The sequence below is a fragment of the Oncorhynchus clarkii genome, unplaced genomic scaffold, assembly GCF_045791955.1.
Source record: "Oncorhynchus clarkii lewisi isolate Uvic-CL-2024 unplaced genomic scaffold, UVic_Ocla_1.0 unplaced_contig_1074_pilon_pilon, whole genome shotgun sequence".
In the NCBI taxonomy this organism is placed as follows: domain Eukaryota; kingdom Metazoa; phylum Chordata; class Actinopteri; order Salmoniformes; family Salmonidae; genus Oncorhynchus; species Oncorhynchus clarkii.
The window spans coordinates 749,104-773,652 of NW_027257946.1; the positions used below are offsets into that span (position 1 = coordinate 749,104).

Consider the following 24,549-nt stretch of genomic DNA (forward strand, 5'->3'; position numbering starts at 1 on the left):
AATGAGGACTGCTATAGAGTAGACTAGTAAATTAGGACTGCTATAGAGTAGACTAGTAAATTAGGACTGCTATAGAGTAGACTAGTAAATTAGGACTGCTGTAGAGTAAACTAGTAAATTAGGACTGCTGTAGAGTAAACTAGTAAATGAGGACTGCTATAGATTAGACTAGTAAATGAGGACTGCTATAGAGTAGACTACCCCATAATGACAAAGTTAAAACAGGCTTTTAGAAATCTTTGCAAATTCTTCAGAGGAGAAGGGCCTTGGTCATGGAGGTGACCAAGAACCCATTGGTCACTCTGACAGAGCTCCAGAGTTCCTCTGTGGAGATGGGAGAACGTTCCTACTGACAACCATCTCTGCAGCACTCCACCAATCAAGGCAGGAGGAAGCAACTCCTCAGTAAAAGGCACATGACAGCCCACTTGGAGTTTGCCAAAAGGCACCTAAAGGACTCTCACAGCATGAGAAACAAGATTCTCTGGTTTGATGAAACCAAGATTTACCTCTTTGGCCTGAATGCCAAGCGTCACGTCTGGAGGTGGCACCATCCCTACTGTGGCAGCATCATGCTGGTGGGATGTTTTTCAGTGGCAGGGACTGAGAAACTAGTGAGGATCGAGGCACAGATGAACGGAGCAAAGTACCTTGATGAAAACCTGCTCCAGAGCGCTCAGGACCTCAGACTGGGGTGAAGGTTCACCTTCCAACAGGACAACGACCCTAAACACACAGCCAAGACAACACAGGAGTGGCTTCAGGACAACGACCCTAAGCACACAGCCAAGACAACACAGGAGTGGCTTCAGGACAACGACCCTAAGCACACAGCCAAGACAACACAGGAGTGGCTTCAGGACAACGACCCTAAGCACACAGCCAAGACAACACAGGAGTGGCTTCAGGACAACGACCCTAAGCACACAGCCAAGACAACACAGGAGTGGCTTCAGGACAACGACCCTAAGCACACAGCCAAGACAACACAGGAGTGGCTTCAGGACAACGACCCTAAGCACACAGCCAAGACAACACAGGAGTGGCTTCAGGACAACGACCCTAAGCACACAGCCAAGACAACACAGGAGTGGCTTCAGGACAACGACCCTAAGCACACAGCCAAGACAACACAGGAGTGGCTTCAGGACAAGTTTCTGAATGTCTTTGAGTGTTCCAGCCAGAGCCCGGAATTGAACCCAATCTAAACATCTCTGGAGAGACCTGAAAATAGCTGTGCAGCGACACTCCCCATCCAACCTGACAGAGCTTGAGGATCTGCAGAGAAGAATGGGAGAAACTCCCCAAATACAGATGTGCCAAGCTTATAGCGTCATACCCAAGAAGACTGGAGGCTGTTATCGCTGCCAAAGGTGCTTCAACAAAGTACTGAGTAAAGGGTCTGAATACTTATGTAAATGTGATATTACATTTTTTGGGCAACATTTTCTAAAAACTTGTTTTTGTTTATGGGGTATTGTGATGTCATTATGGAGTATTGTGATGTCATTATGGAGTATTGTGATGTAATTATGGAGTATTGTGATGTCATTATGGGGTATTGTGTGTTGATTGATGAGGGGGGAAAAAGGTTTTAATCAATTTTACAATAATGCTGTAACATAACAGTATGTGGAAAAAGTCACGGGGTCTAAATATTTTCCAAATGTACAGTATGAAGTGCTGAGAACATTTAGCTACAGAGAAACCTCTATATAGAAGAGACTGATGGATGGACAGAGAGACATGTTAAAACACCTGGAGGGCTATGTGTTGAGCTACAGAGAAACTAGCTAGTTGTTCTAGTCATCCAGTCTCTGATCTAATGCACAAGGCTGACTGTAGGTCTGTCTTCTCTCTAATGGACGTCCAGACCAGTGGGCTAGCTAGTTGTTCTAGTCATCCAGTCTCTGATCTACTGCACAAGGCTGACTGTAGGTCTGTCTTCCTCTAATGGACTTCCAGACCAGTAGGCTAGCTAGTTGTTCTAGTCATCCAGTCTCTGATCTACTGCACAAGGCTGACTGTAGGTCTGTCTTCTCTCTAATGGACGTCCAGACCAGTGGGCTAGCTAGTTGTTCTAGTCATCCAGTCTCTGATCTACTGCACACGGCTGACTGTAGGTCTGTCTTCTCTCTAATGGACGTCCAGACCAGTGGGCTAGCTAGTTGTTCTAGTCATCCAGTCTCTGATCTACTGCACACGGCTGACTGTAGGTCTGTCTTCTCTCTAATGGACGTCCAGACCAGTGGGCTAGCTAGTTGTTCTAGTCATCCAGTCTCTGATCTACTGCACACGGCTGACTGTAGGTCTGTCTTCTCTCTAATGGACGTCCAGACCAGTGGGCTAGCTAGTTGTTCTAGTCATCCAGTCTCTGATCTACTGCACAAGGCTGACTGTAGGTCTGTCTTCTCTCTAATGGACGTCCAGACCAGTAGGCTAGCTAGTTGTTCTAGTCATCCAGTCTCTGATCTACTGCACAAGGCTGACTGTAGGTCTGTCTTCTCTCTAATGGACGTCCAGACCAGTGGGCTAGCTAGTTGTTCTAGTCATCCAGTCTCTGATCTACTGCACACGGCTGACTGTAGGTCTGTCTTCTCTCTAATGGACGTCCAGACCAGTGGGCTAGCTAGTTGTTCTAGTCATCCAGTCTCAAGCAGCTAAACTGATGATGTCAGAGAAAAGAAAAGTACTACTGAAGTAGACTATGACACATCCCAAATGGTACCTTATTCCCATAGAGCTCTGGTCAAATGGCACCTTATTCCCATAGAGCTCTGGTCAAATGGCACCTTATTCCCATAGAGCTCTGGTCAAATGGCACCTTATTCCCATAGAGCTCTGGTCAAATGGCACCTTATTCCCATAGAGCTCTGGTCAAATGGCACCTTATTACCATAGAGCTCTGATCAAATGGCACCTTAACCCAATAGAGCTCTGGTCAAATGGCACCTTATTCCCATAGAGCTCTGGTCAAATGGCACCTTATTCCCATAGAGCTCTGGTCAAATGGCACCTTATTCCCATAGAGCTCTGGTCAAATGGCACCTTATTCCCATAGAGCTCTGGTCAAATGGCACCTTATTCCCATAGAGCTCTGGTCAAATGGCACCTTATTCCCATAGAAATCTGATCAAATCTGATCATTGTTGTGGATTAGTTACTAAGTCTTTCAGGGGCCTGGTCAGTGTTGTGGATTAGTTACTAAGTCTTTCAGGGGCCTGGTCAGTGTTGTGGATTAGTTACTAAGTCTTTCAGAGTTCTGGTCAGTGTTGTGGATTATTGAGAAGGTTTTAGGGTCTTACTCGGCTGGGTTCTACAGGGTAGTCGGTGTACTGTGTGGTAGGACTGATAGATACTAGGCTGGGTTCTACAGGGTAGTCGGTATACTGTGTGGTAGGACTAATAGATACTAGGCTGGGTTCTACAGGGTAGTCGGTATACTGTGTGTTAGTGGGACTGATAGATCCTAGGCTGGGTTCTACAGGGTAGCTGGTGTACTGTGTGTTAGGACTGATAGATACTAGGCTGGGTTCTACAGGGTAGTCGGTGTACTGTGTGTTAGTGGGACTGATAGGCTGTTGGTCCTCCAATAGAAAGAGGCCTGGCCCTACCATCTGCTCTTACCTTACCTTTGGAGCCAGAGTTCAATCAATCAATCCACTCCTGACAGGACAACAACACACATCATCACATCTCGTGTTTCTCTCTTTACTCTTCAACAAGTAGACAATGCAACTTCATATAACGCTTATTATTTTTAATGTTAGTTACATAGACAAGTCAGTTCCTCTCCTCTGTTTCCACGGTAACCTTGGCACTAAGATTTGGATGTTTGAGTCGTTCCTTCTCCAGCTTGGTTGTGTACAGACCCTGGTCTGAATAAAACCACCCAGTCCAGCTCGGGGTCAGTACAGACCCTGGTCTGTATAAAACCACCCAGTCCATCTCGGGTCAGTACAGACCCTGGTCTGTATAAAACCACCCAGTCCAGCTCGGGGTCAGTACAGACCCTGGTCTGTATAAAACCACCCAGTCCAGCTCGGGGTCAGTACAGACCCTGGTCTGTATAAAACCACCCAGTCCATCTCGTGGTCAGTACAGACCCTGGTCTGTATAAAACCACCCAGTCCATCTCGGGGTCAGTACAGACCCTGGTCTGTATAAAACCCCCCAGTCCATCTCGGGGTCAGTACAGACCCTGGTCTGTATAAAACCACCCAGTCCAGCTCAGGGTCAGTACAGACCCTGGTCTGTATAAAACCACCCAGTCCAGCTCGGGGTCAGTACAGACCCTGGTCTGTATAAAACCACCCAGTCCAGCTCGGGGTCGGTACAGACCCTGGTCGGTATAAAACCACCCAGTCCATCTCGGGGTCAGTACAGACCCTGGTCTGTATAAAACCCCCCAGTCCATCTCGGGGTCAGTACAGACCCTGGTCTGTATAAAACCACCCAGTCCAGCTCGGGGTCAGTACAGACCCTGGTCTGTATAAAACCACCCAGTCCAGCTCGGGGTCAGTACAGACCCTGGTCTGTATAAAACCACCCAGTCCAGCTCGGGGTCAGTACAGACCCTGGTCTGTATAAAACCACCCAGTCCAGCTCGGGGTCAGTACAGACCCTGGTCGGTATAAAACCACCCACTGTATCAGGTCGATAATGTTGTGTTTAGTTGTAGCAGGCTGATAATGTTGTGTTTAGTTGTATCAGGTTGATAATGTTGTGTTTAGTTGTATCAGGTCGATAATGTTGTGTTTAGTTGTATCAGGTAGATAATATGATAATGTTGTGTTTAGTTGTAGCAGGCTGATAATGTTGTGTTTAGTTGTATCAGGATGATAATGTTGTGTTTAGTTGTAGCATGGTGATAATGTTGTGTTTAGTTGTAGCATGGTGATAATGTTGTGTTTAGTTGTATCAGGTAGATAATGTTGATGTTTAGTTGTAGCATGGTGATAATGTTGTGTTTAGTTGTAGCATGGTGATAATGTTGTGTTTAGTTGTATCAAGTAGATAATGTTGTGTTTAGTTGTAGCATGGTGATAAGGTTGTGTTTAGTTGTAGCATGGTGATAATGTTGTGTTTAGTTGTAGCATGGTGATAATGTTGTGTTTAGTTGTATCAGGATGATAATGTTGTGTTTAGTTGTAGCATGATGATAATGTTGTGTCTAGTTGTAGCAGGATGATAATGTTGTGTTTAGTTGTAGCAGGCTGATAATGTTGTGTTTAGTTGTAGCAGGTCAATAATGTTGTGTTTAGCTGTATCAGGTCGATAATGTTGTGTTTAGTTGTAGCAGGTTGATAATGTTGTGTTTAGTTGTAGCAGGTCGATAATGGTGTGTTTAGTTGTAGCAGGCTGATAATATTGTGTTTAGTTGTAGCAGGTTGATAATGTTGTGTTTAGTTGTATCAGGTCGGTAATGTTGTGTTTAGTTGTAGCAGGATGATAATGTTGTGTTTAGTTGTAGCATGATGATAATGTTGTGTCTAGTTGTAGCAGGATGATAATGTTGTGTTTAGTTGTAGCAGGCTGATAATGTTGTGTTTAGTTGTAGCAGGCTGATAATGTTGTGTTTAGTTGTATCAGGATGATAATGTTGTGTTTAGTTGTAGCATGGTGATAATGTTGTGTTTAGTTGTAGCATGGTGATAATGTTGTGTTTAGTTGTATCAGGTAGATAATGTTGTGTTTAGTTGTAGCATGGTGATAATGTTGTGTTTAGTTGTAGCATGGTGATAATGTTGTGTTTAGTTGTATCAAGTAGATAATGTTGTGTTTAGTTGTAGCATGGTGATAAGGTTGTGTTTAGTTGTATCAGGTAGATAATGTTGTGTTTAGTTGTAGCATGGTGATAATGTTGTGTTTAGTTGTAGCATGGTGATAATGTTGTGTTTAGTTGTATCAGGTAGATAATGTTGTGTTTAGTTGTAGCATGGTGATAATGTTGTGTTTAGTTGTAGCATGGTGATAATGTTGTGTTTAGTTGTAGCATGGTGATAATGTTGTGTTTAGTTGTATCAGGATGATAATGTTGTGTTTAGTTGTAGCATGATGATAATGTTGTGTCTAGTTGTAGGAGGATGATAATGTTGTGTTTAGTTGTAGCAGGCTGATAATGTTGTGTTTAGTTGTAGCAGGTCGATAATGTTGTGTTTAGCTGTATCAGGTCGATAATGTTGTGTTTAGTTGTAGCAGGTTGATAATGTTGTGTTTAGTTGTAGCAGGTCGATAATGTTGTGTTTAGTTGTAGCAGGTTGATAATGTTATTTTAGTTGTATCAGGTCGGTAATGTTGTGTTTAGTTGTAGCAGGTTGATAATGTTGTGTTTAGTTGTAGCAGGTCGATAATGATGTGTTTAATTGTAGCAGGTCGATAATGCTGTGTTTAGTTGTAGCATGTTGATAATGCTGTGTTTAGTTGTAGCAGGTCGATAATGTTTTGTTTAGTTGTAGCAGGATGATAATGTTGTGTTTAGTTGTAGCATGATGATAATGTTGTGTTTAGTTGTAGCAGGCTGATAATGCTGTGTTTAGTTGTAGCAGGTTGATAATGTTGTGTTTAGTTGTAGCAGGTTGATAATGTTGTGTTTAGTTGTAGCAGGTCGATAATGTTGTGTTTAGTTGTAGCAGGTCGATAATGTTGTGTTTAGTTGTAGCAGGTTGATAATGTTGTGTTTAGCAGTAGCAGGTTGATAATGTTGTGTTTAGTTGTGCATCCTGGGAGTGTCTGTCCATATAGATTGGCCACACCTCTTTACAGGGGGGAGGAGTCTAAGACAGCTTAGTCCCTCATCCATCTCACCTCAGCTCCTCCCCTTTCCTGGCCTTGGCAGGTATTGTGCTTTCTGATTGGCCCTGCTGGCTGGTCCCACTCTCGGTCCAGGTCCTGAGAGGGTTACTGCTGTGCGGGTGGTGAAAAAAGTGACCAATCACCTCGCAATATGCCGGAGGCGGGCGTTCCATGCGTCCGTGGCTGCTGCTATTGGCTACGCTGATACCAGAGTTACTGCTGGGTGGTCTCGGCCCCCCCCCCCCTCCACTGTGCATGTCTATCACTTCACTGTGGAAGATGGTTCTATTGGGGGGGGCCCTGACCGACTCCCTGTTTAACTCCAACTGCTGCTCTGGGTCCCTCAGCTGTAAGGTGCAGGGGCCCTGGTAGGGCGGGGGCTCCTCTCCGTCAGACAGGGAGATGGTGGGGGGAAGGTGGATGTCGTGGGTCAGGTGGGGGTAGGTGGGCTGGAAGCGACTGAAACGATCCCGGTACATAAAGGAGGGGGCTGTGAACCTCTCCCTGGCCTGGGGCACATACACCACCTAGACACAGAGATAGAGAGAGGGTTAGATAGTTATACCACCTAGACACAGAGATAGAGAGAGGGTTAGATAGTTACACCACCTAGACACAGAGATAGATAGAGGGTTAGATAGTTACACCACCTAGACACAGAGATAGATAGAGGGTTAGATAGATACACCACCTAGACACAGACAGAAACACCACCTAGTCCTAGACACAGACAGATAGACAGAAACACCACCTAGTCCTAGACACAGACAGAAACGCCACAAAGTCCTAGACACAGACAGAAACACCACCTAGTCCTAGACACAGACAGATAGACAGAAACACCACAAAGTCCTAGACACAGACAGATGCACCACCTAGTCCTAGACACAGACAGAAACACCACAAAGTCCTACATACAGACAGAAACACCACCTAGTCCTAGACACAGACAGACAGACAGACCACATAGTCCTAGACACAGACAGAAACATCACAAAGTCCTACATACAGACAGAAACACCACAAAGTCCTAGACACAGACAGATACACCACCTAGTCCTAGACAGAGACACCACCTAGATCCAGTGGGATCCATTACTAAACAGATTGGATCCAGTGGCTCCATTACTAAACAGATTGGATCCAGTGGCTCCATTACTAAACAGATTGGATCCAGTGGGTCCATTCCTAAACAGACTGGATCCAGTGGGATCCATTACTAAACAGATTGGATCCAGTGGGATCCATTACTAAACAGATTGGATCCAGTGGGGTCCATCACTAAACAGATTGGATACAGTGGCTCCATTACTAAAAAGATTGGATCCAGTGGGATCCATTACTAAACAGATTGGATCCAGTGGGATCCATTACTAAACAGATTGGATCCAGTGGGATCCATTACTAAACAGATTGGATCCAATGGGGTCCATTACTAAACAGATTGGATCCAGTGGGGTCCATTACTAAACAGATTGGATCCAGTGGGATCCATTACTAAACAGATTGGATCCAGTGGGGTCCATTACTAAACAGATTGGATCCAGTGGGGTCCATTACTAAACAGATTGGATCTAATGGGGTCCATTACTAAACAGATTGGATCCAGTGGGGTCCATTACTAAACAGATTGGATCCATTACTAAACAGATTGGATCCAGTGGGGTCCATCACTAAACAGATTGGATCCAGTGGGGTCCATTACTAAACAGATTGGATCCATTACTAAACAGATTGGATCCAGTGGGATCCATTACTAAACAGATTGGATCCAGTGGGGTCCATTACTAAACAGATTGGATCCAGTGGGGTCCATTACTAAACAGATTGGATCCAGTGGGGTCCATTACTAAACAGATTGGATCCAGTGGGGTCCATTACTAAACAGATTGGATCCATTACTAAACAGATTGGATCCAGTGGGGTCCATTACTAAACAGATTGGATCCAGTGGGGTCCATTACTAAACAGATTGGATCCATTACTAAACAGATTGGATCCAGTGGGGTCCATTACTAAACAGATTGGATCCATTACTAAACAGATTGGATCCAGTGGGTCCATTACTAAACAGATTGGATCCAGTGGGGTCCGTTACTAAACAGATTGGATCCAGTGGGGTCCATTACTAAACAGATTGGATCCAGTGGGGTCCATTACTAAACAGATTGGATCCAGTGGGATCCATTATTAAACAGATTGGATCCAGTGGGGTCCATTACTAAACAGATTGGATCCAGTGGGGTCCATTACTAAACAGATTGGATCCAGTGGGGTCCATTACTAAACAGATTGGGTCCAATGGGGTCCATTACTAAACAGATTGGATCCAGTGGGGTCCATTACTAAACAGATTGGATCCAGTGGGGTCCATTACTAAACAGATTGGATCCATTACTAAACAGATTGGATCCAGTGGGGTCCATTACTAAACAGATTGGATCCAGTGGGGTCCATTACTAAACAGATTGGATCCATTACTAAACAGATTGGATCCAGTGGGTCCATTACTAAACAGATTGGATCCAGTGGGGTCCATTACTAAACAGATTGGATCCAGTGGGGTCCATTACTAAACAGATTGGATCCATTACTAAACAGATTGGATCCAGTGGGGTCCATTACTAAACAGATTGGATCCAGTGGGATCCATTACTAAACAGATTGGATCCATTACTAAACAGATTGGAGCCAGTGGGGTCCATTACTAAACAGATTGGATCCATTACTAAACAGATTGGATCCAGTGGGATCCATTACTAAACAGATTGGATCCATTACTAAACAGATTGGATCCAGTGGGGTCCATCACTAAACAGATTGGATCCATTTCTAAACAGATTGGATCCAGTGGGTCCATTACTAAACAGATTGGATCCAGTGGGGTCCATTACTAAACAGACTGCATCCATTACTAAACAGATTGGATCCAGTGGCTCCATTACTAAACAGATTGGATCCAAAGGGATCCATTACTAAACGGATTGGTTCCAGTGGGATCCATTACTAAACAGATTGGATCCAGTGGGATCCATTACTAAACAGATTGGATCCAGTGGGTCCATTACTAAACAGATTGGATCCAGTGGGGTCCATTACTAAACAGATTGGATCCAGTGGGATCCATTACTAAACAGATTGGATCCATTACTAAACAGATTGGAGCCAGTGGGGTCCATTACTAAACAGATTGGATCCATTACTAAACAGATTGGATCCAGTGGGATCCATTACTAAACAGATTGGATCCATTACTAAACAGATTGGATCCAGTGGGGTCCATCACTAAACAGATTGGATCCATTTCTAAACAGATTGGATCCAGTGGGTCCATTACTAAACAGATTGGATCCAGTGGGGTCCATTACTAAACAGACTGCATCCATTACTAAACAGATTGGATCCAGTGGCTCCATTACTAAACAGATTGGATCCAGTGGGATCCATTACTAAACAGATTGGTTCCAGTGGGATCCATTACTAAACAGATTGGATCCAGTGGGATCCATTACTAAACAGATTGGATCCAGTGGGTCCATTACTAAACAGATTGGATCCAGTGGGGTCCATTACTAAACAGATTAGATCCAGTGGGGTCCATTACTAAACAGATTGGATCCAGTGGGATCCATTACTAAACAGATTGGATCCAGTGGGGTCCATTACTAAACAGATTGGATCCAGTGGGATCCATTACTAAACAGATTGGATCCAGTGGGGTCCATTACTAAACAGATTGGATCCAGTGGGGTCCATTACTAAACAGATTGGATCCAATGGGGTCCATTACTAAACAGATTGGATCCAGTGGGGTCCATTACTAAACAGATTGGATCCAGTGGGGTCCATTACTAAACAGATTGGATCTAATGGGGTCCATTACTAAACAGATTGGATCCAGTGGGGTCCATTACTAAACAGATTGGATCCATTACTAAACAGATTGGATCCAGTGGGGTCCATCACTAAACAGATTGGATCCAGTGGGGTCCATTACTAAACAGATTGGATCCAGTGGGATCCATTACTAAACAGATTGGATCCATTACTAAACAGATTGGAGCCAGTGGGGTCCATTACTAAACAGATTGGATCCATTACTAAACATATTGGATCCAGTGGGATCCATTACTAAACAGATTGGATCCATTACTAAACAGATTGGATCCAGTGGGGTCCATCACTAAACAGATTGGATCCATTTCTAAACAGATTGGATCCAGTGGGTCCATTACTAAACAGATTGGATCCAGTGGGGTCCATTACTAAACAGACTGGATCCATTACTAAACAGATTGGATCCAGTGGCTCCATTACTAAACAGATTGGATCCAAAGGGATCCATTACTAAACGGATTGGTTCCAGTGGGATCCATTACTAAACAGATTGGATCCAGTGGGATCCATTACTAAACAGATTGGATCCAGTGGGTCCATTACTAAACAGATTGGATCCAGTGGGGTCCATTACTAAACAGATTGGATCCAGTGGGATCCATTACTAAACAGATTGGATCCATTACTAAACAGATTGGAGCCAGTGGGGTCCATTACTAAACAGATTGGATCCATTACTAAACAGATTGGATCCAGTGGGATCCATTACTAAACAGATTGGATCCATTACTAAACAGATTGGATCCAGTGGGGTCCATCACTAAACAGATTGGATCCATTTCTAAACAGATTGGATCCAGTGGGGTCCATTACTAAACAGACTGCATCCATTACTAAACAGATTGGATCCAGTGGCTCCATTACTAAACAGATTGGATCCAGTGGGATCCATTACTAAACAGATTGGTTCCAGTGGGATCCATTACTAAACAGATTGGATCCAGTGGGATCCATTACTAAACAGATTGGATCCAGTGGGTCCATTACTAAACAGATTGGATCCAGTGGGGTCCATTACTAAACAGATTAGATCCAGTGGGGTCCATTACTAAACAGATTGGATCCAGTGGGATCCATTACTAAACAGATTGGATCTAGTGGGGTCCATTACTAAACAGATTGGATCCAGTGGGATCCATTACTAAACAGATTGGATCCAGTGGGGTCCATTACTAAACAGATTGGATCCAGTGGGGTCCATTACTAAACAGATTGGATCCAATGGGGTCCATTACTAAACAGATTGGATCCAGTGGGGTCCATTACTAAACAGATTGGATCCAGTGGGGTCCATTACTAAACAGATTGGATCTAATGGGGTCCATTACTAAACAGATTGGATCCAGTGGGGTCCATTACTAAACAGATTGGATCCATTACTAAACAGATTGGATCCAGTGGGGTCCATCACTAAACAGATTGGATCCAGTGGGGTCCATTACTAAACAGATTGGATCCATTACTAAACAGATTGGATCCAGTGGGGTCCATTACTAAACAGATTGGATCCAGTGGGGTCCATTACTAAACAGATTGGATCCAGTGGGATCCATTACTAAACAGATTGGATCCATTACTAAACAGATTGGATCCAGTGGGTCCATTACTAAACAGATTGGATCCAGTGGGGTCCATTACTAAACAGATTGGATCCAGTGGGGCCCATTACTAAACAGATTGGATCCATTACTAAACAGATTGGATCCAGTGGGGTCCATTACTAAACAGATTGGATCCAGTGGGGTCCATTACTAAACAGATTGGATCCAGTGGGGTCCATCACTAAACAGATTGGATCCAGTGGGATCCATTACTAAACAGATTGGATCCATTACTAAACAGATTGGATCCAGTGGGTCCATTACTAAACAGATTGGATCCATTACTAAACAGATTGGATCCAGTGGGATCCATTACTAAACAGATTGGATCCAGTGGGGTCCATTACTAAACAGATTGGATCCAGTGGGGTCCATCACTAAACAGATTTGATCCAGTGGGATCCATTACTAAACAGATTGGATCCATTACTAAACAGATTGGATCCAGTGGGTCCATTACTAAACAGATTGGATCCATTACTAAACAGATTGGATCCAGTGGGGTCCATTACTAAACAGATTGGATCCAGTGGGGTCCATCACTAAACAGATTGGATCCAGTGGGGTCCATCACTAAACAGACTGATGTCAGTGACTACCAAGTAGACCTGTCTCTCTCCTCCGCTGCACACACACACACACACACACACACACACACCCACCCACCCACCCACCCACCCACCCACCCTTGGTTTTTACCTCGGAGGCACCTTGTCGAGAGCCGCTGTCCGGCGGCCAGAGACACACGTCCTGATGACAGAAAGAGACAGTCTGAACATTTGACCTGTGGAGGAAACCATTAACCTAACGGCCATATTGGTCTGCTTCACTCAGCAATATATGTTAAAACAAGAACCAGCTCCAATCTGGTGAACTGGGTCAGCTGTCTAGACAGGTGTCTGGTGAACAGGGTCAGGTGTCTAGACAGGTGAACAGGGCCAGGTGTCTGGTGAACAGGGTCAGCTGTCTAGACAGGTGAACAGGGTCAGCTGTCTAGACAGGTGAACAGGGTCAGCTGTCTAGACAGGTGAACAGGGTCAGCTGTCTAGACAGGTGTCTGGTACAGGGTCAGCTGTCTAGACAGGTGTCTGGTGAACAGGGGCAGCTGTCTAGACAGGTGTCAGGTGAACAGGGTCAGCTGTCTAGACAGGTGTCAGGTGAACAGGGTCAGCTGTCTAGACAGGTGTCAGGTGAACAGGGTCAGCTGTCTAGACAGGTGTCTGGTGAATTACACATGAAGAGGGAAGAGGTGTCTGGAGGACTGGGTATATATGCATGCAAACACAGGCACACACACGCACGCACGTACACACACAAATCACAGGAGCTTGGTGGTACCTTAATTGGGGAGGACAGGCTGGTTGTAATGACTGGAGCAGAATGGGTGGAATGGTATCAGGCACATCACTGTTTCCATGGTTTCCAGGGGTTTGATGCCATTCCATTTCCTCTGTTCCGTTATTAAGAGCCATCCTCCCCTCAGCAACTTCCACTGACACACACACACGGTACTGACCTGCTGTAGGTGTTGTGCTTGCCTCCGGGCCTGGCTCTGTCTGGTCGTAAAGGAGCAGGCAGACACACACACACACGGTACTGACCTGCTGTAGGTGTTGTGCTTGCCTCCGGGCCTGGCTCTGCCTGGTCGTAAAGGAGCAAGCAGACACACACACACACACGGTACTGACCTGCTGTAGGTGTTGTGCTTTCCTCCGGGCCTGGCTCTGTCTGGTCGTACAGGAGCAGGCAGACACACACACACACTGTACTGACCTGCTGTAGGTGTTGTGCTTGCCTCCGGGCCTGGCTCTGTCTGGTCGTAAAGGAGCAGGCAGACACACACACACACACACACTGTACTGACCTGCTGTAGGTGTTGTGCTTGCCTCCGGGCCTGGCTCTGCCTGGTCGTAAAGGAGCAGGCAGACACACACACACACACACACACACGGTACTGACCTGCTGTAGGTGTTGTGCTTGCCTCCGGGCCTGGCTCTGTCTGGTCGTAAAGGAGCAGGCAGACACACACACACACGGTACTGACCTGCTGTAGGTGTTGTGCTTGCCTCCGGGCCTGGCTCTGTCTGGTCGTAAAGGAGCAGGCAGACACACACACACACGGTACTGACCTGCTGTAGGTGTTGTGCTTGCCTCCGGGCCTGGCTCTGTCTGGTCGTAAAGGAGCAGGCAGACAGCTTGTAGTGGTTCAACAGACAGCCAATCACCAGCAGCATTACAGTCATCAGGACCAGGATGATGAGGATCTGAGCAGACTCCAGGGCAGCTGGAGGACAGAGAGGAGAGACACGGAGAGAAAGACAACATGTTGGAGGATCTGAGCAGACTCCAGGACAGCTGGAGGACAGAGAGGAGAGACACGGATGAGAAAGACAACAGGTTGGAGGATCTGAGCAGACTCCAGGACAGCTAGAGGACAGAGAGGAGAGACACGGAGAGAAAGACAACAGGTTGGAGGATCTGAGCAGACTCCAGGACAGCTGGAGGACAGAGAGGAGAGACACGGAGAGAAAGACAACAGGTTGGAGGATCTGAGCAGACTCCAGGACAGCTGGAGGACAGAGAGGAGAGACACAGAGAGAAAGACAACAGGTTGGAGGATCTGAGCAGACTCCAGGACAGCTGGAGGACAGAGAGGAGAGACACGGAGAGAAAGACAACAGGTTGGAGGATCTGAGCAGACTCCAGGACAGCTGGAGGACAGAGAGGAGAGACACGGAGAGAAAGACAACAGGTTGGAGGATCTGAGCAGACTCCAGGACAGCTGGAGGACAGAGAGGAGAGACACGGAGAGAAAGACAACAGGTTGGAGGATCTGAGCAGACTCCAGGACAGCTGGAGGACAGAGAGGAGAGACACGGAGAGAAAGACAACAGGTTTCAACATCCACAATACAGTACCGTTTCGGGCAGCAGGTAGCCTAGTGGTTAGAGGGGGGAGGCAGGTAGCCTAGTGGTTAGAGGAGGAGACAGGTAGTTTAGTGGTTAGAGGGGGGAGGCAGGTAGTCTAGTGGTTAGAGGGGGGGAGGCAGGTAGCCTAGTGGTTAGAGGAGGAGGCAGGTAGTTTAGTGGTTAGAGGAGGAGGCAGGTAGTTTAGTGGTTAGAGGAGGAGGCAGGTAGTTTAGTGGTTAGAGGAGGAGGCAGGTAGTTTAGTGGTTAGAGGGGGGAGGCAAGTAGTCTAGTGGTTGGAGGGGGGAGGCAGGTAGTCTAGTGGTTAGAGGAGGGAGGCAGGTAGCCTAGTGGTTAGAGGGGGCGGGGCAGGTAGTCTAGTGGTTAGAGGGGTGAGGCAGGTAGCCTTGTGGTTAGAGGAGGAGGCAGGTAGTCTAGTGGTTAGAGGGGGTGAGGCAGGTAGTCTAGTTGTTAGAGGGGGGGGGGGCAGGTAGTCTAGTGGTTAGAGGGGGTGAGGCAGGTAGCCTAGTGGTTAGAGGAGGAGGCAGGTAGCCTAGTGGTTAGAGGAGGAGGCAGGTAATTTAGTGGTTAGAGGAGGAGGCAGGTAGTTTAGTGGTTAGAGGAGGGGGCAGGTAGTCTAGTGGTTAGAGGGGGCGGGGCAGGTAGCCTAGTGGTTAGAGGGGGGGGGGGGGGGGCAGGTAGCCTAGCCTAGTGGTTAGAGGGGGCGGGGCAGGTAGCCTAGTGGTTAGAGGGGGGGGGGGGGGGGCGGTAGTCTAGTGGTTAGAGGGGGTGAGGCAGGTAGCCTAGTGGTTAGAGGAGGAGGCAGGTAGTTTAGTGGTTAGAGGAGGAGGCAGGTAGTTTAGTGGTTAGAGGAGGAGGCAGGTAGTCTAGTGGTTAGAGGGGGCGGGGCAGGTAGTCTAGTGGTTAGAGGGGGGGGGGGGGGGGCAGGTAGCCTAGTGGTTAGAGGGGGCGGGGCAGGTAGTCTAGTGGTTAGAGCGTTGGACGAGGAACCGAAAGGTTGCAAGATGGATGTTGGATGACGGCATTAAGAAAGCATATATTTGGGATGATGTGTTGTTTTTCCATTCCCCCACCAGGTGGAAGCAGAGGTCAACATGTGAAGCTCATCCAGAGACTCAGAGAGCTTTAGTCTTCAGGCTACACAGACAGGACCACTATAGACAGGACCACTATAGACCACTATAGACAGGACCACTATAGACCACTACAGACAGGACCACTATAGACCACTATAGACAGGACCACTATAGACAATACCACTACAGACAATACCACTACAGACAGGACCACAATAGACCACTACAGACAATACCACTACGGACAGGACCACTACAGGCAGGACCACTACAGACAGGACCACAATAGACCACTACAGACAATACCACTACAGACAATACCACTACAGACAGGACCACTACAGACAGGACCACAATAGACCACTACAGACAATACCACTACAGACAGGACCACTACAGACAGGACCACTACAGACAGGACCACTACAGACCACTAAAGACAGGACCACTAGAGACAGGACCACTATAGACAGGACCACTATAGACCACCACAGACAGGACCACCACAGACAGGACCACTATAAACAATATCACTATAGACAATACCACTACAGACAGGACCACTATAGACAGGACCACTATAAACAATACCACTATAGACAATACCACTACAGACAGGACCACTATAGACAGGACCACTATAGACAGGACCACTATAGACCACTACAGACAGGACCACTATAGACAGGACCACTATAAACAATACCACTATAGACAATACCACTACAGACAGGACCACTATAGACAGGACCACTATAAACAATACCACTATAGACAATACCACTACAGACAGGACCACTATAGACAGGACCACTATAGACAGGACCACTATAGACCACTACAGACAGGACCACTATAGACAGGACCACTATAGACCACTACAGACAGGACCACTATAGACAGGACCACTATAGACAGGACCACTATAGACCACTACAGACAGGACCACTACAGACAGGACCACTATAGACAGGACCACTACAGACATGACCACTACAGACAGGACCACTACAGACAGGACCACTACAGACAGGACCACTACAGACAGGACCACTATAGACAGGACCACTATAGACCACTACAGACAGGACCACTACAGACATGACCACTACAGACAGGACCACTATAGACAGGACCACTACAGACAGGACCACTACAGACAGGACCACTACAGACAGGACCACTACAGACAGGACCACTACAGACAGGACCACTATAGACCACTACAGACAGGACCACTATAGACCACTACAGACAGGACCACTATAGACAGGACCACTATAGACCACTACAGACAGGACCACTATAGACCACTACAGACAGGACCACTACAGACAGGACCACTATAGACAGGACCACTATAGACCACTACAGACAGGACCACTATAGACAGGACCAATATAGACAGGACCACTATAGACAGGACCACTATAGACCACTACAGACAGGACCACTACAGACAACTACAGACAGGACCACTACAGACAGGACCACTATAGACCACTACAGACAGGACCACTACAGACAGGACCACTACAGACAGGACCACTACAGACAGGACCACTATAGACCACTACAGACAGGACCACTATAGACCACTACAGACAGGACCACTATAGACCACTACAGACAGGACCACTACAGACAGGACCACTACAGACAGGACCACTATAGACCACTACAGACAGGACCACTATAGACAGGACCACTACAGACAGGACCACTATAGACAATACCACTACAGAAAGGACCACTATAGACCACTACAGACAGGACCACTACAGACAGGACCACTATAGACAATACCACTACAGACAGGACCACTATAGACCACTACAGACAGGACCACTATAGACCACTACAGACAGGACCACTACAGACAGGACCACTATAGACAGGACCACTATAGACCACTAGAGACAGGACCATTATAGACCACTACAGACAGAACCACTATAGACCACTACAGACAGGACCACTATAGACAGGACCACTATAGACAATACCACTATAGACAGGACCACTATAGACAAGACCACTATAGACAGGACCACTATAGACAATACCACTATAGACAGGACCACTACAGACAGGACCACTATAGACAGGACCACTACAGACAGGCGCACTATAAGACATGACCACTATAGACAGGACCACTATAGACCACTACAGACAGGACCACTATAGACAGGACCACTACAGACAGGACCACTATAGACAATACCACTATAGACAGGACCACTATAGACATGACCACTATAGACAGGACCACTATAGACAGGACCACTATAGACAGGACCACTACAAAACATGACCACTATAGACAGGACCATTATAGACAGGACCACTATAGCCATGACCACTATAGACATGACCACTATAGACATGACCACTATAGACAGGACCACTATAGACAGGACCACTACAAAACATGACCACTATAGACAGGACCACTATAGACAATACCACTATAGACAGGACCACTATAGACAGGACCAATATAGACAGGACCACTATAGACAGGACCACTATAGACCATTATAGACAGGACCACTATAGACAGGACCACTATAAACATGACCACTATAGACAGGACCACTATAGACAGGACCACTATAGACAGGACCACTATAGACAGGACCACTATAGACAGGACCACTACAAAACATGACCACTATAGACAGGACCACTATAGCCATGACCACTATAGCCATGACCACTATAGCCATGACCACTATAGACAGGACCACTATAGACATGACCACTATAGACAGGACCACTATAGACAGGACCACTATAGACCACTACAGACAGGACCACTACAGACAGGACCACTATAGACAATACCACTACAGACAGGACCACTATAGACCACTACAGACAGGAACACTACAGACAGGACCACTATAGACAATACCACTACAGACAGGACCACTATAGACCACTAAAGACAGGACCACTACAGACAGGACCACTATAGACAATACCACTACAGACAAGACCACTACAGACAGGACCACTATAGACCACTACAGACAGGACCACTATAGACCACTACAGACAGGACCACTACAGACAGAACCACTATAGACCACTAGAGACAGGACCACTATAGACCACTACAGACAGGACCACTACAGACAGGACCACTATAGACAGGACCACTATAGGCCACTAGAGACAGGACTACTATAGACCACTATAGACAGGACCACTATAGACAGGGCCACTATAGACCACTACAGACAGGACCACTATAGACCACTACAGACAGGACCACTATAGACAGGACCACTATAGACAGGACCACTATAGACAATACCACTACAGACAGGACCACTATAGACAGGACCACTACAGACAGGACCACTATAGACAGGACCACTATAGACAATACCACTATAGACAATACCACTATAGACAGGACCACTATAGACAGGACCACTATAGACAATACCACTGAAGACAGACTCACTGGTAAAGAGAGTAGTAACACCTGTAGACAGACTCACTGGTAAAGAGAGTAGTAACACCTGTAGAGAGACTCACTGGTAAAGAGAGTAGTAACACCTGTAGACAGACTCACTGGTAAAGAGAGTAGTAACACCTGTAGACAGACTCACTGGTAAAGAGAGTAGTAACACCTGTAGACAGACTCACTGGTAAAGAGAGTAGTAACACCTGTAGACAGACTCACTGGTAAAGAGAGTAGTAACACCTGTAGACAGACTCACTGGTAAAGAGAGTAGCAACACCTGCAGACAGACTCACTGGTAAAGAGAGTAGTAACACCTGTAGACAGACTCACTGGTAAAGAGAGTAGTAACACCTGTAGACAGACTCACTGGTAAAGAGAGTAGCAACACCTGTAGACAGACTCACTGGTAAAGAGAGTAGTAACACCTGCAGACAGGCTCACTGGTAAAGAGAGTAGTAACACCTGTAGACAGACTCACTGGTAAAGACCTGTAGACAGACTCACTGGTAAAGAGAGTAGCAACACCTGTAGACAGACTCACTGGTAAAGAGAGTAGTAACACCTGTAGACAGACTCACTGGTAAAGACCTGTAGACAGACTCACTGGTAAAGACCTGTAGACAGACTCACTGGTAAAGACCTGTAGACAGACTCACTGGTAAAGACCTGTAGACAGACTCACTGGTAAAGAGAGTAGCAACACCTGTACTACTACTGATACTACTACTGACACTAATACTACTACTGCTACTACTGCTACTACTACTACTACAACTGCTACTACTACTGATACTGCTACTACTACTGCTACTACTACTGATACTACTACTACTACTGATACTACAACTGCTACTACTACTACTACTACTGATACTACTACAGCTGCTACTACCACTACAACTGCTACTAATATATCACTAGCCACTTTAAACAATGCTACCTTATATAAATGTTACTTACCCTACATTATTCATCTCATACGCATACGTATATACTGTACTCTATATCATCGACGGTATCCTTATGTAATACATGTATCACTAGCCACTTTATACTATACTATGCCACTTTGTTTACATACTCATCTCATTTGTACATACTGTACCCGATACCATCTACTGTATCTTGCCTATGCTGCTCTGTACCATCACTCATTCATATATCCTTATGTACATATTCTTTATCCCCTTACACTGTGTACAAGACAGTAGTTTTGGAATTGTTAGTTAGATTACTTGTTATTACTGCATTGTCGGAACTAGAAGCACAAGCATTTCGCTACACTCGCATTAACATCTGCTAACCATGTGTATGTGACAAATAAAATTTGATTTGATTTGACACTACTACAACTGCTACTACTACTACTGATACTACTACTACTACTGATACTACTACTACAACTGCTACTACTACTACTGATACTGCTACTACTACTGATACTGATACTACTACTGATACTACTACTACTGCTACTACAACTGCTACTACTACTGATACTGCTACTACTACTACTACTACAACTGCTACTACTACAACTGCTACTACTACTGATACTACTACTACTACTGATACTACTACTGATACTGCTAAAACTGCTACTACTACTACTGATACTGCTACTACTACTGATACTACTACTACTACTACTGTAACTGCTACTACTGATACTACTACTGATACTACTACAACTGCTACTACTACTACTACTACTACTACTACTACTGCTGCTACTACTACTACTGCTATTGATACTACTGCTAGTACTACTGAAGTACTAGTACTGTCAAAATATTTTATCTTGTCTAACTATATTATCTTGTCTAACTATTCTATCTTGTCTAACTATATTATCTTGTCTAACTACAGTGGGGCAAAAAAGTATTTAGTCAGCCACCAATTGTGCAAGTTCTCCCACTTAAAAAGATGGTGGAAAATAAGTGGTATTCCACCTGATCTCTCTGTGATGTCACACTGTGGTATTCCACCTGATCTCTCTGTGATGTCACACTGTGGTATTCCACCTGATCTCTCTGTGATGTCACACTGTGGTATTCCACCTGATCTCTCTGTGATGTCACACTGTGGTATTCCACCTGATCTCTCTGTGATGTCACACTGTGGTATTCCACCTGATCTCTCTGTGATGTCACACTGTGGTATTCCACCTGATCTCTCTGTGATGTCACACTGTGGTATTCCACCTGATCTCTCTGTGATGTCACTCTGTGGTATTCCACCTGATCTCTCTGTGATGTCACACTGTGGTATTCCACCTGATCTCTCTGTGATGTCACACTGTGGTATTCCACCTGATCTCTCTGTGATGTCACACTGTGGTATTCCACCTGATCTCTCTGTGATGTCACACTGTGGTATTCCACCTGATCTCTCTGTGATGTCACACTGTGGTATTCCACCTGATCTCTCTGTGATGTCACACTGTGGTATTCCACCTGATCTCTCTGTGATGTCACACTGTGGTATTCCACCTGATCTCTCTGTGATGTCACACTGTGGTATTCCACCTGATCTCTCTGTGATGTCACACTGTGGTATTCCACCTGATCTCTCTGTGATGTCACACTGTGGTATTCCACCTGATCTCTCTGTGATGTCACTCTGTGGTATTCCACCTGATCTCTCTGTGATGTCACACTGTGGTATTCCACCTGATCTCTCTGTGATGTCACACTGTGGTATTCCACCTGATCTCTCTGTGATGTCACACTGTGGTATTCCACCTGATCTCTCTGTGATGTCACACTGTGGTATTCCACCTGATCTCTCTGTGATGTCACACTGTGGTATTCCACCTGATCTCTCTGTGACGTCACACTGTGGTATTCCACCTGATCTCTCTGTGATGTCACACTGTGGTATTCCACCTGATCTCTCTGTGATGTCACACTGTGGTATTCCACCTGATCTCTCTGTGATGTCACTCTGTGGTATTCCACCTGATCTCTCTGTGATGTCACTCTGTGGTATTCCACCTGATCTCTCTGTGATGTCACACTGTGGTATTCCACCTGATCTCTCTGTGATGTCACACTGTGGTATTCCACCTGATCTCTCTGTGATGTCACACTGTGGTATTCCACCTGATCTCTCTATGATGTCACACTGTGGTATTCCACCTGATCTCTCTGTGATGTCACTCTGTGGTATTCCACCTGATCTCTCTGTGATGTCACACTGTGGTATTCCACCTGATCTCTCTGTGATGTCACACTGTGGTATTCCACCTGATCTCTCTGTGATGTCACACTGTGGTATTCCACCTGATCTCTCTGTGATGTCACTCTGTGGTATTCCACCTGATCTCTCTGTGATGTCACACTGTGGTATTCCACCTGATCTCTCTGTGATGTCACACTGTGGTATTCCACCTGATCTCTCTGTGATGTCACACTGTGGTATTCCACCTGATCTCTCTGTGATGTCACTCTGTGGTATTCCACCTGATCTCTCTGTGATGTCACACTGTGGTATTCCACCTGATCTCTCTGTGATGTCACTCTGTGGTATTCCACCTGATCTCTCTGTGATGTCACACTGTGGTATTCCACCTGATCTCTCTGTGATGTCACACTGTGGTATTCCACCTGATCTCTCTGTGATGTCACACTGTGGTATTCCACCTGATCTCTCTGTGATGTCACACTGTGGTATTCCACCTGATCTCTCTGTAATGTCACACTGTGGTATTCCACCTGATCTCTCTGTGATGTCACACTGTCATATCCACCTGATCTCTCTGTGATGTCACACTGTGGTATTCCACCTGATCTCTCTGTGATGTCACACTGTGGTATTCCACCTGATCTCTCTGTGATGTCACACTGTCAGTATCCACCTGATCTCTCTGTGATGTCACACTGTGGTATTCCACCTGATCTCTCTGTGATGTCACACTGTGGTATTCCACCTGATCTCTCTGTGATGTCACTCTGTGGTATTCCACCTGATCTCTCTGTGATGTCACACTGTGGTATTCCACCTGATCTCTCTGTGATGTCACAGATATGGGAGTTTATCAATGTTTGATTTGTTTTTTCAAATTCTTTGTGGATCTGTGTAATCTGAGGAAAATATGTGTCTCTAATATGGTCATACATTGGGCAGGAGGTGAGGAAGTGCAGCTCAGTTTCCACCTCATTTTGTTGGCAGTGTTGCACATAGTCTGTCTTCTCTTGAGAGACAGGTATGTCTGTCTGTCTGCCTCTCTCTCCCTCCAGACAGTAGACCAGCCAGCCCCTCTCCCTCCAGACAGTAGACCAGCCAGCCCCTGTCCTCCTCTCTCTCCCTCCAGACAGTAGACCAGCCAGCCCCTCTCCTTCTCTCTCTCCCTCCAGACAGTAGACCAGCTAGCCCCTCTCCTTCTCTCTCTCCCTCCAGACAGTAGACCAGCCAGCCCCTGTCCTCCTCTCTCTCCCTCCAGACAGTAGACCAGCCAGCCCCTGTCCTCCTCTCTCTCCCTCCAGACAGTAGACCAGCCAGCCCCTCTCCTCCTCTCTCTCCCTCTAGACAGTAGACCAGCCAGCCCCTCTCCTCCTCTCTCCCTCCAGACAGTAGACCAGCCAGCCCCTGTCCTCCTCTCTCTCCCTCCAGACAGTAGACCAGCCAGCCCCTCTCCTTCACTCTCTCTCTCCAGACAGTAGACCAGCCAGCCCCTCTCCTCCTCTCTCTCCCTCTAGACAGTAGACCAGCCAGTCCCTCTCCTCCTCTCTCCCTCCAGACAGTAGACCAGCCAGCCCCTCTCCTTCTCT

General features: G+C 46.1%; 1 protein-coding gene across 1 annotated transcript; it reads right to left on the reverse strand.

Annotated features, from left to right (window-relative positions):
* Positions 1 to 6,582: 6,582 nt before the first annotated feature.
* Positions 6,583 to 14,566, reverse strand: LOC139394156 (low-density lipoprotein receptor class A domain-containing protein 4-like). The gene is made up of 3 exons (XM_071142194.1): positions 14,423 to 14,566; positions 12,993 to 13,043; positions 6,583 to 7,322 (listed from the first exon to the last, which is right to left on the reverse strand). Exons 1-3 carry the CDS (start codon positions 14,534 to 14,536, stop codon positions 6,804 to 6,806), a joined length of 684 nt encoding a protein of 227 aa, XP_070998295.1. The 5' UTR covers positions 14,537 to 14,566; the 3' UTR covers positions 6,583 to 6,803.
* Between the last annotated feature and the right edge of the window lie 9,983 nt (positions 14,567 to 24,549).

Excerpts from the sequence above, each read along its gene's own strand:
- LOC139394156 (XM_071142194.1), bottom strand. The coding sequence starts at position 14,536 with ATGACTGTAATGCTGCTGGTGATTGGCTGTCTGTTGAACCACTACAAG. Across the intron at positions 13,044-14,422 it reads AAGCACAACACCTACAGCAG|GACGTGTGTCTCTGGCCGCC; the intron begins GTCAGTACCGTG and ends TTCTGTCATCAG. Across the intron at positions 7,323-12,992 it reads CTCGACAAGGTGCCTCCGAG|GTGGTGTATGTGCCCCAGGC; the intron begins GTAAAAACCAAG and ends CTCTGTGTCTAG.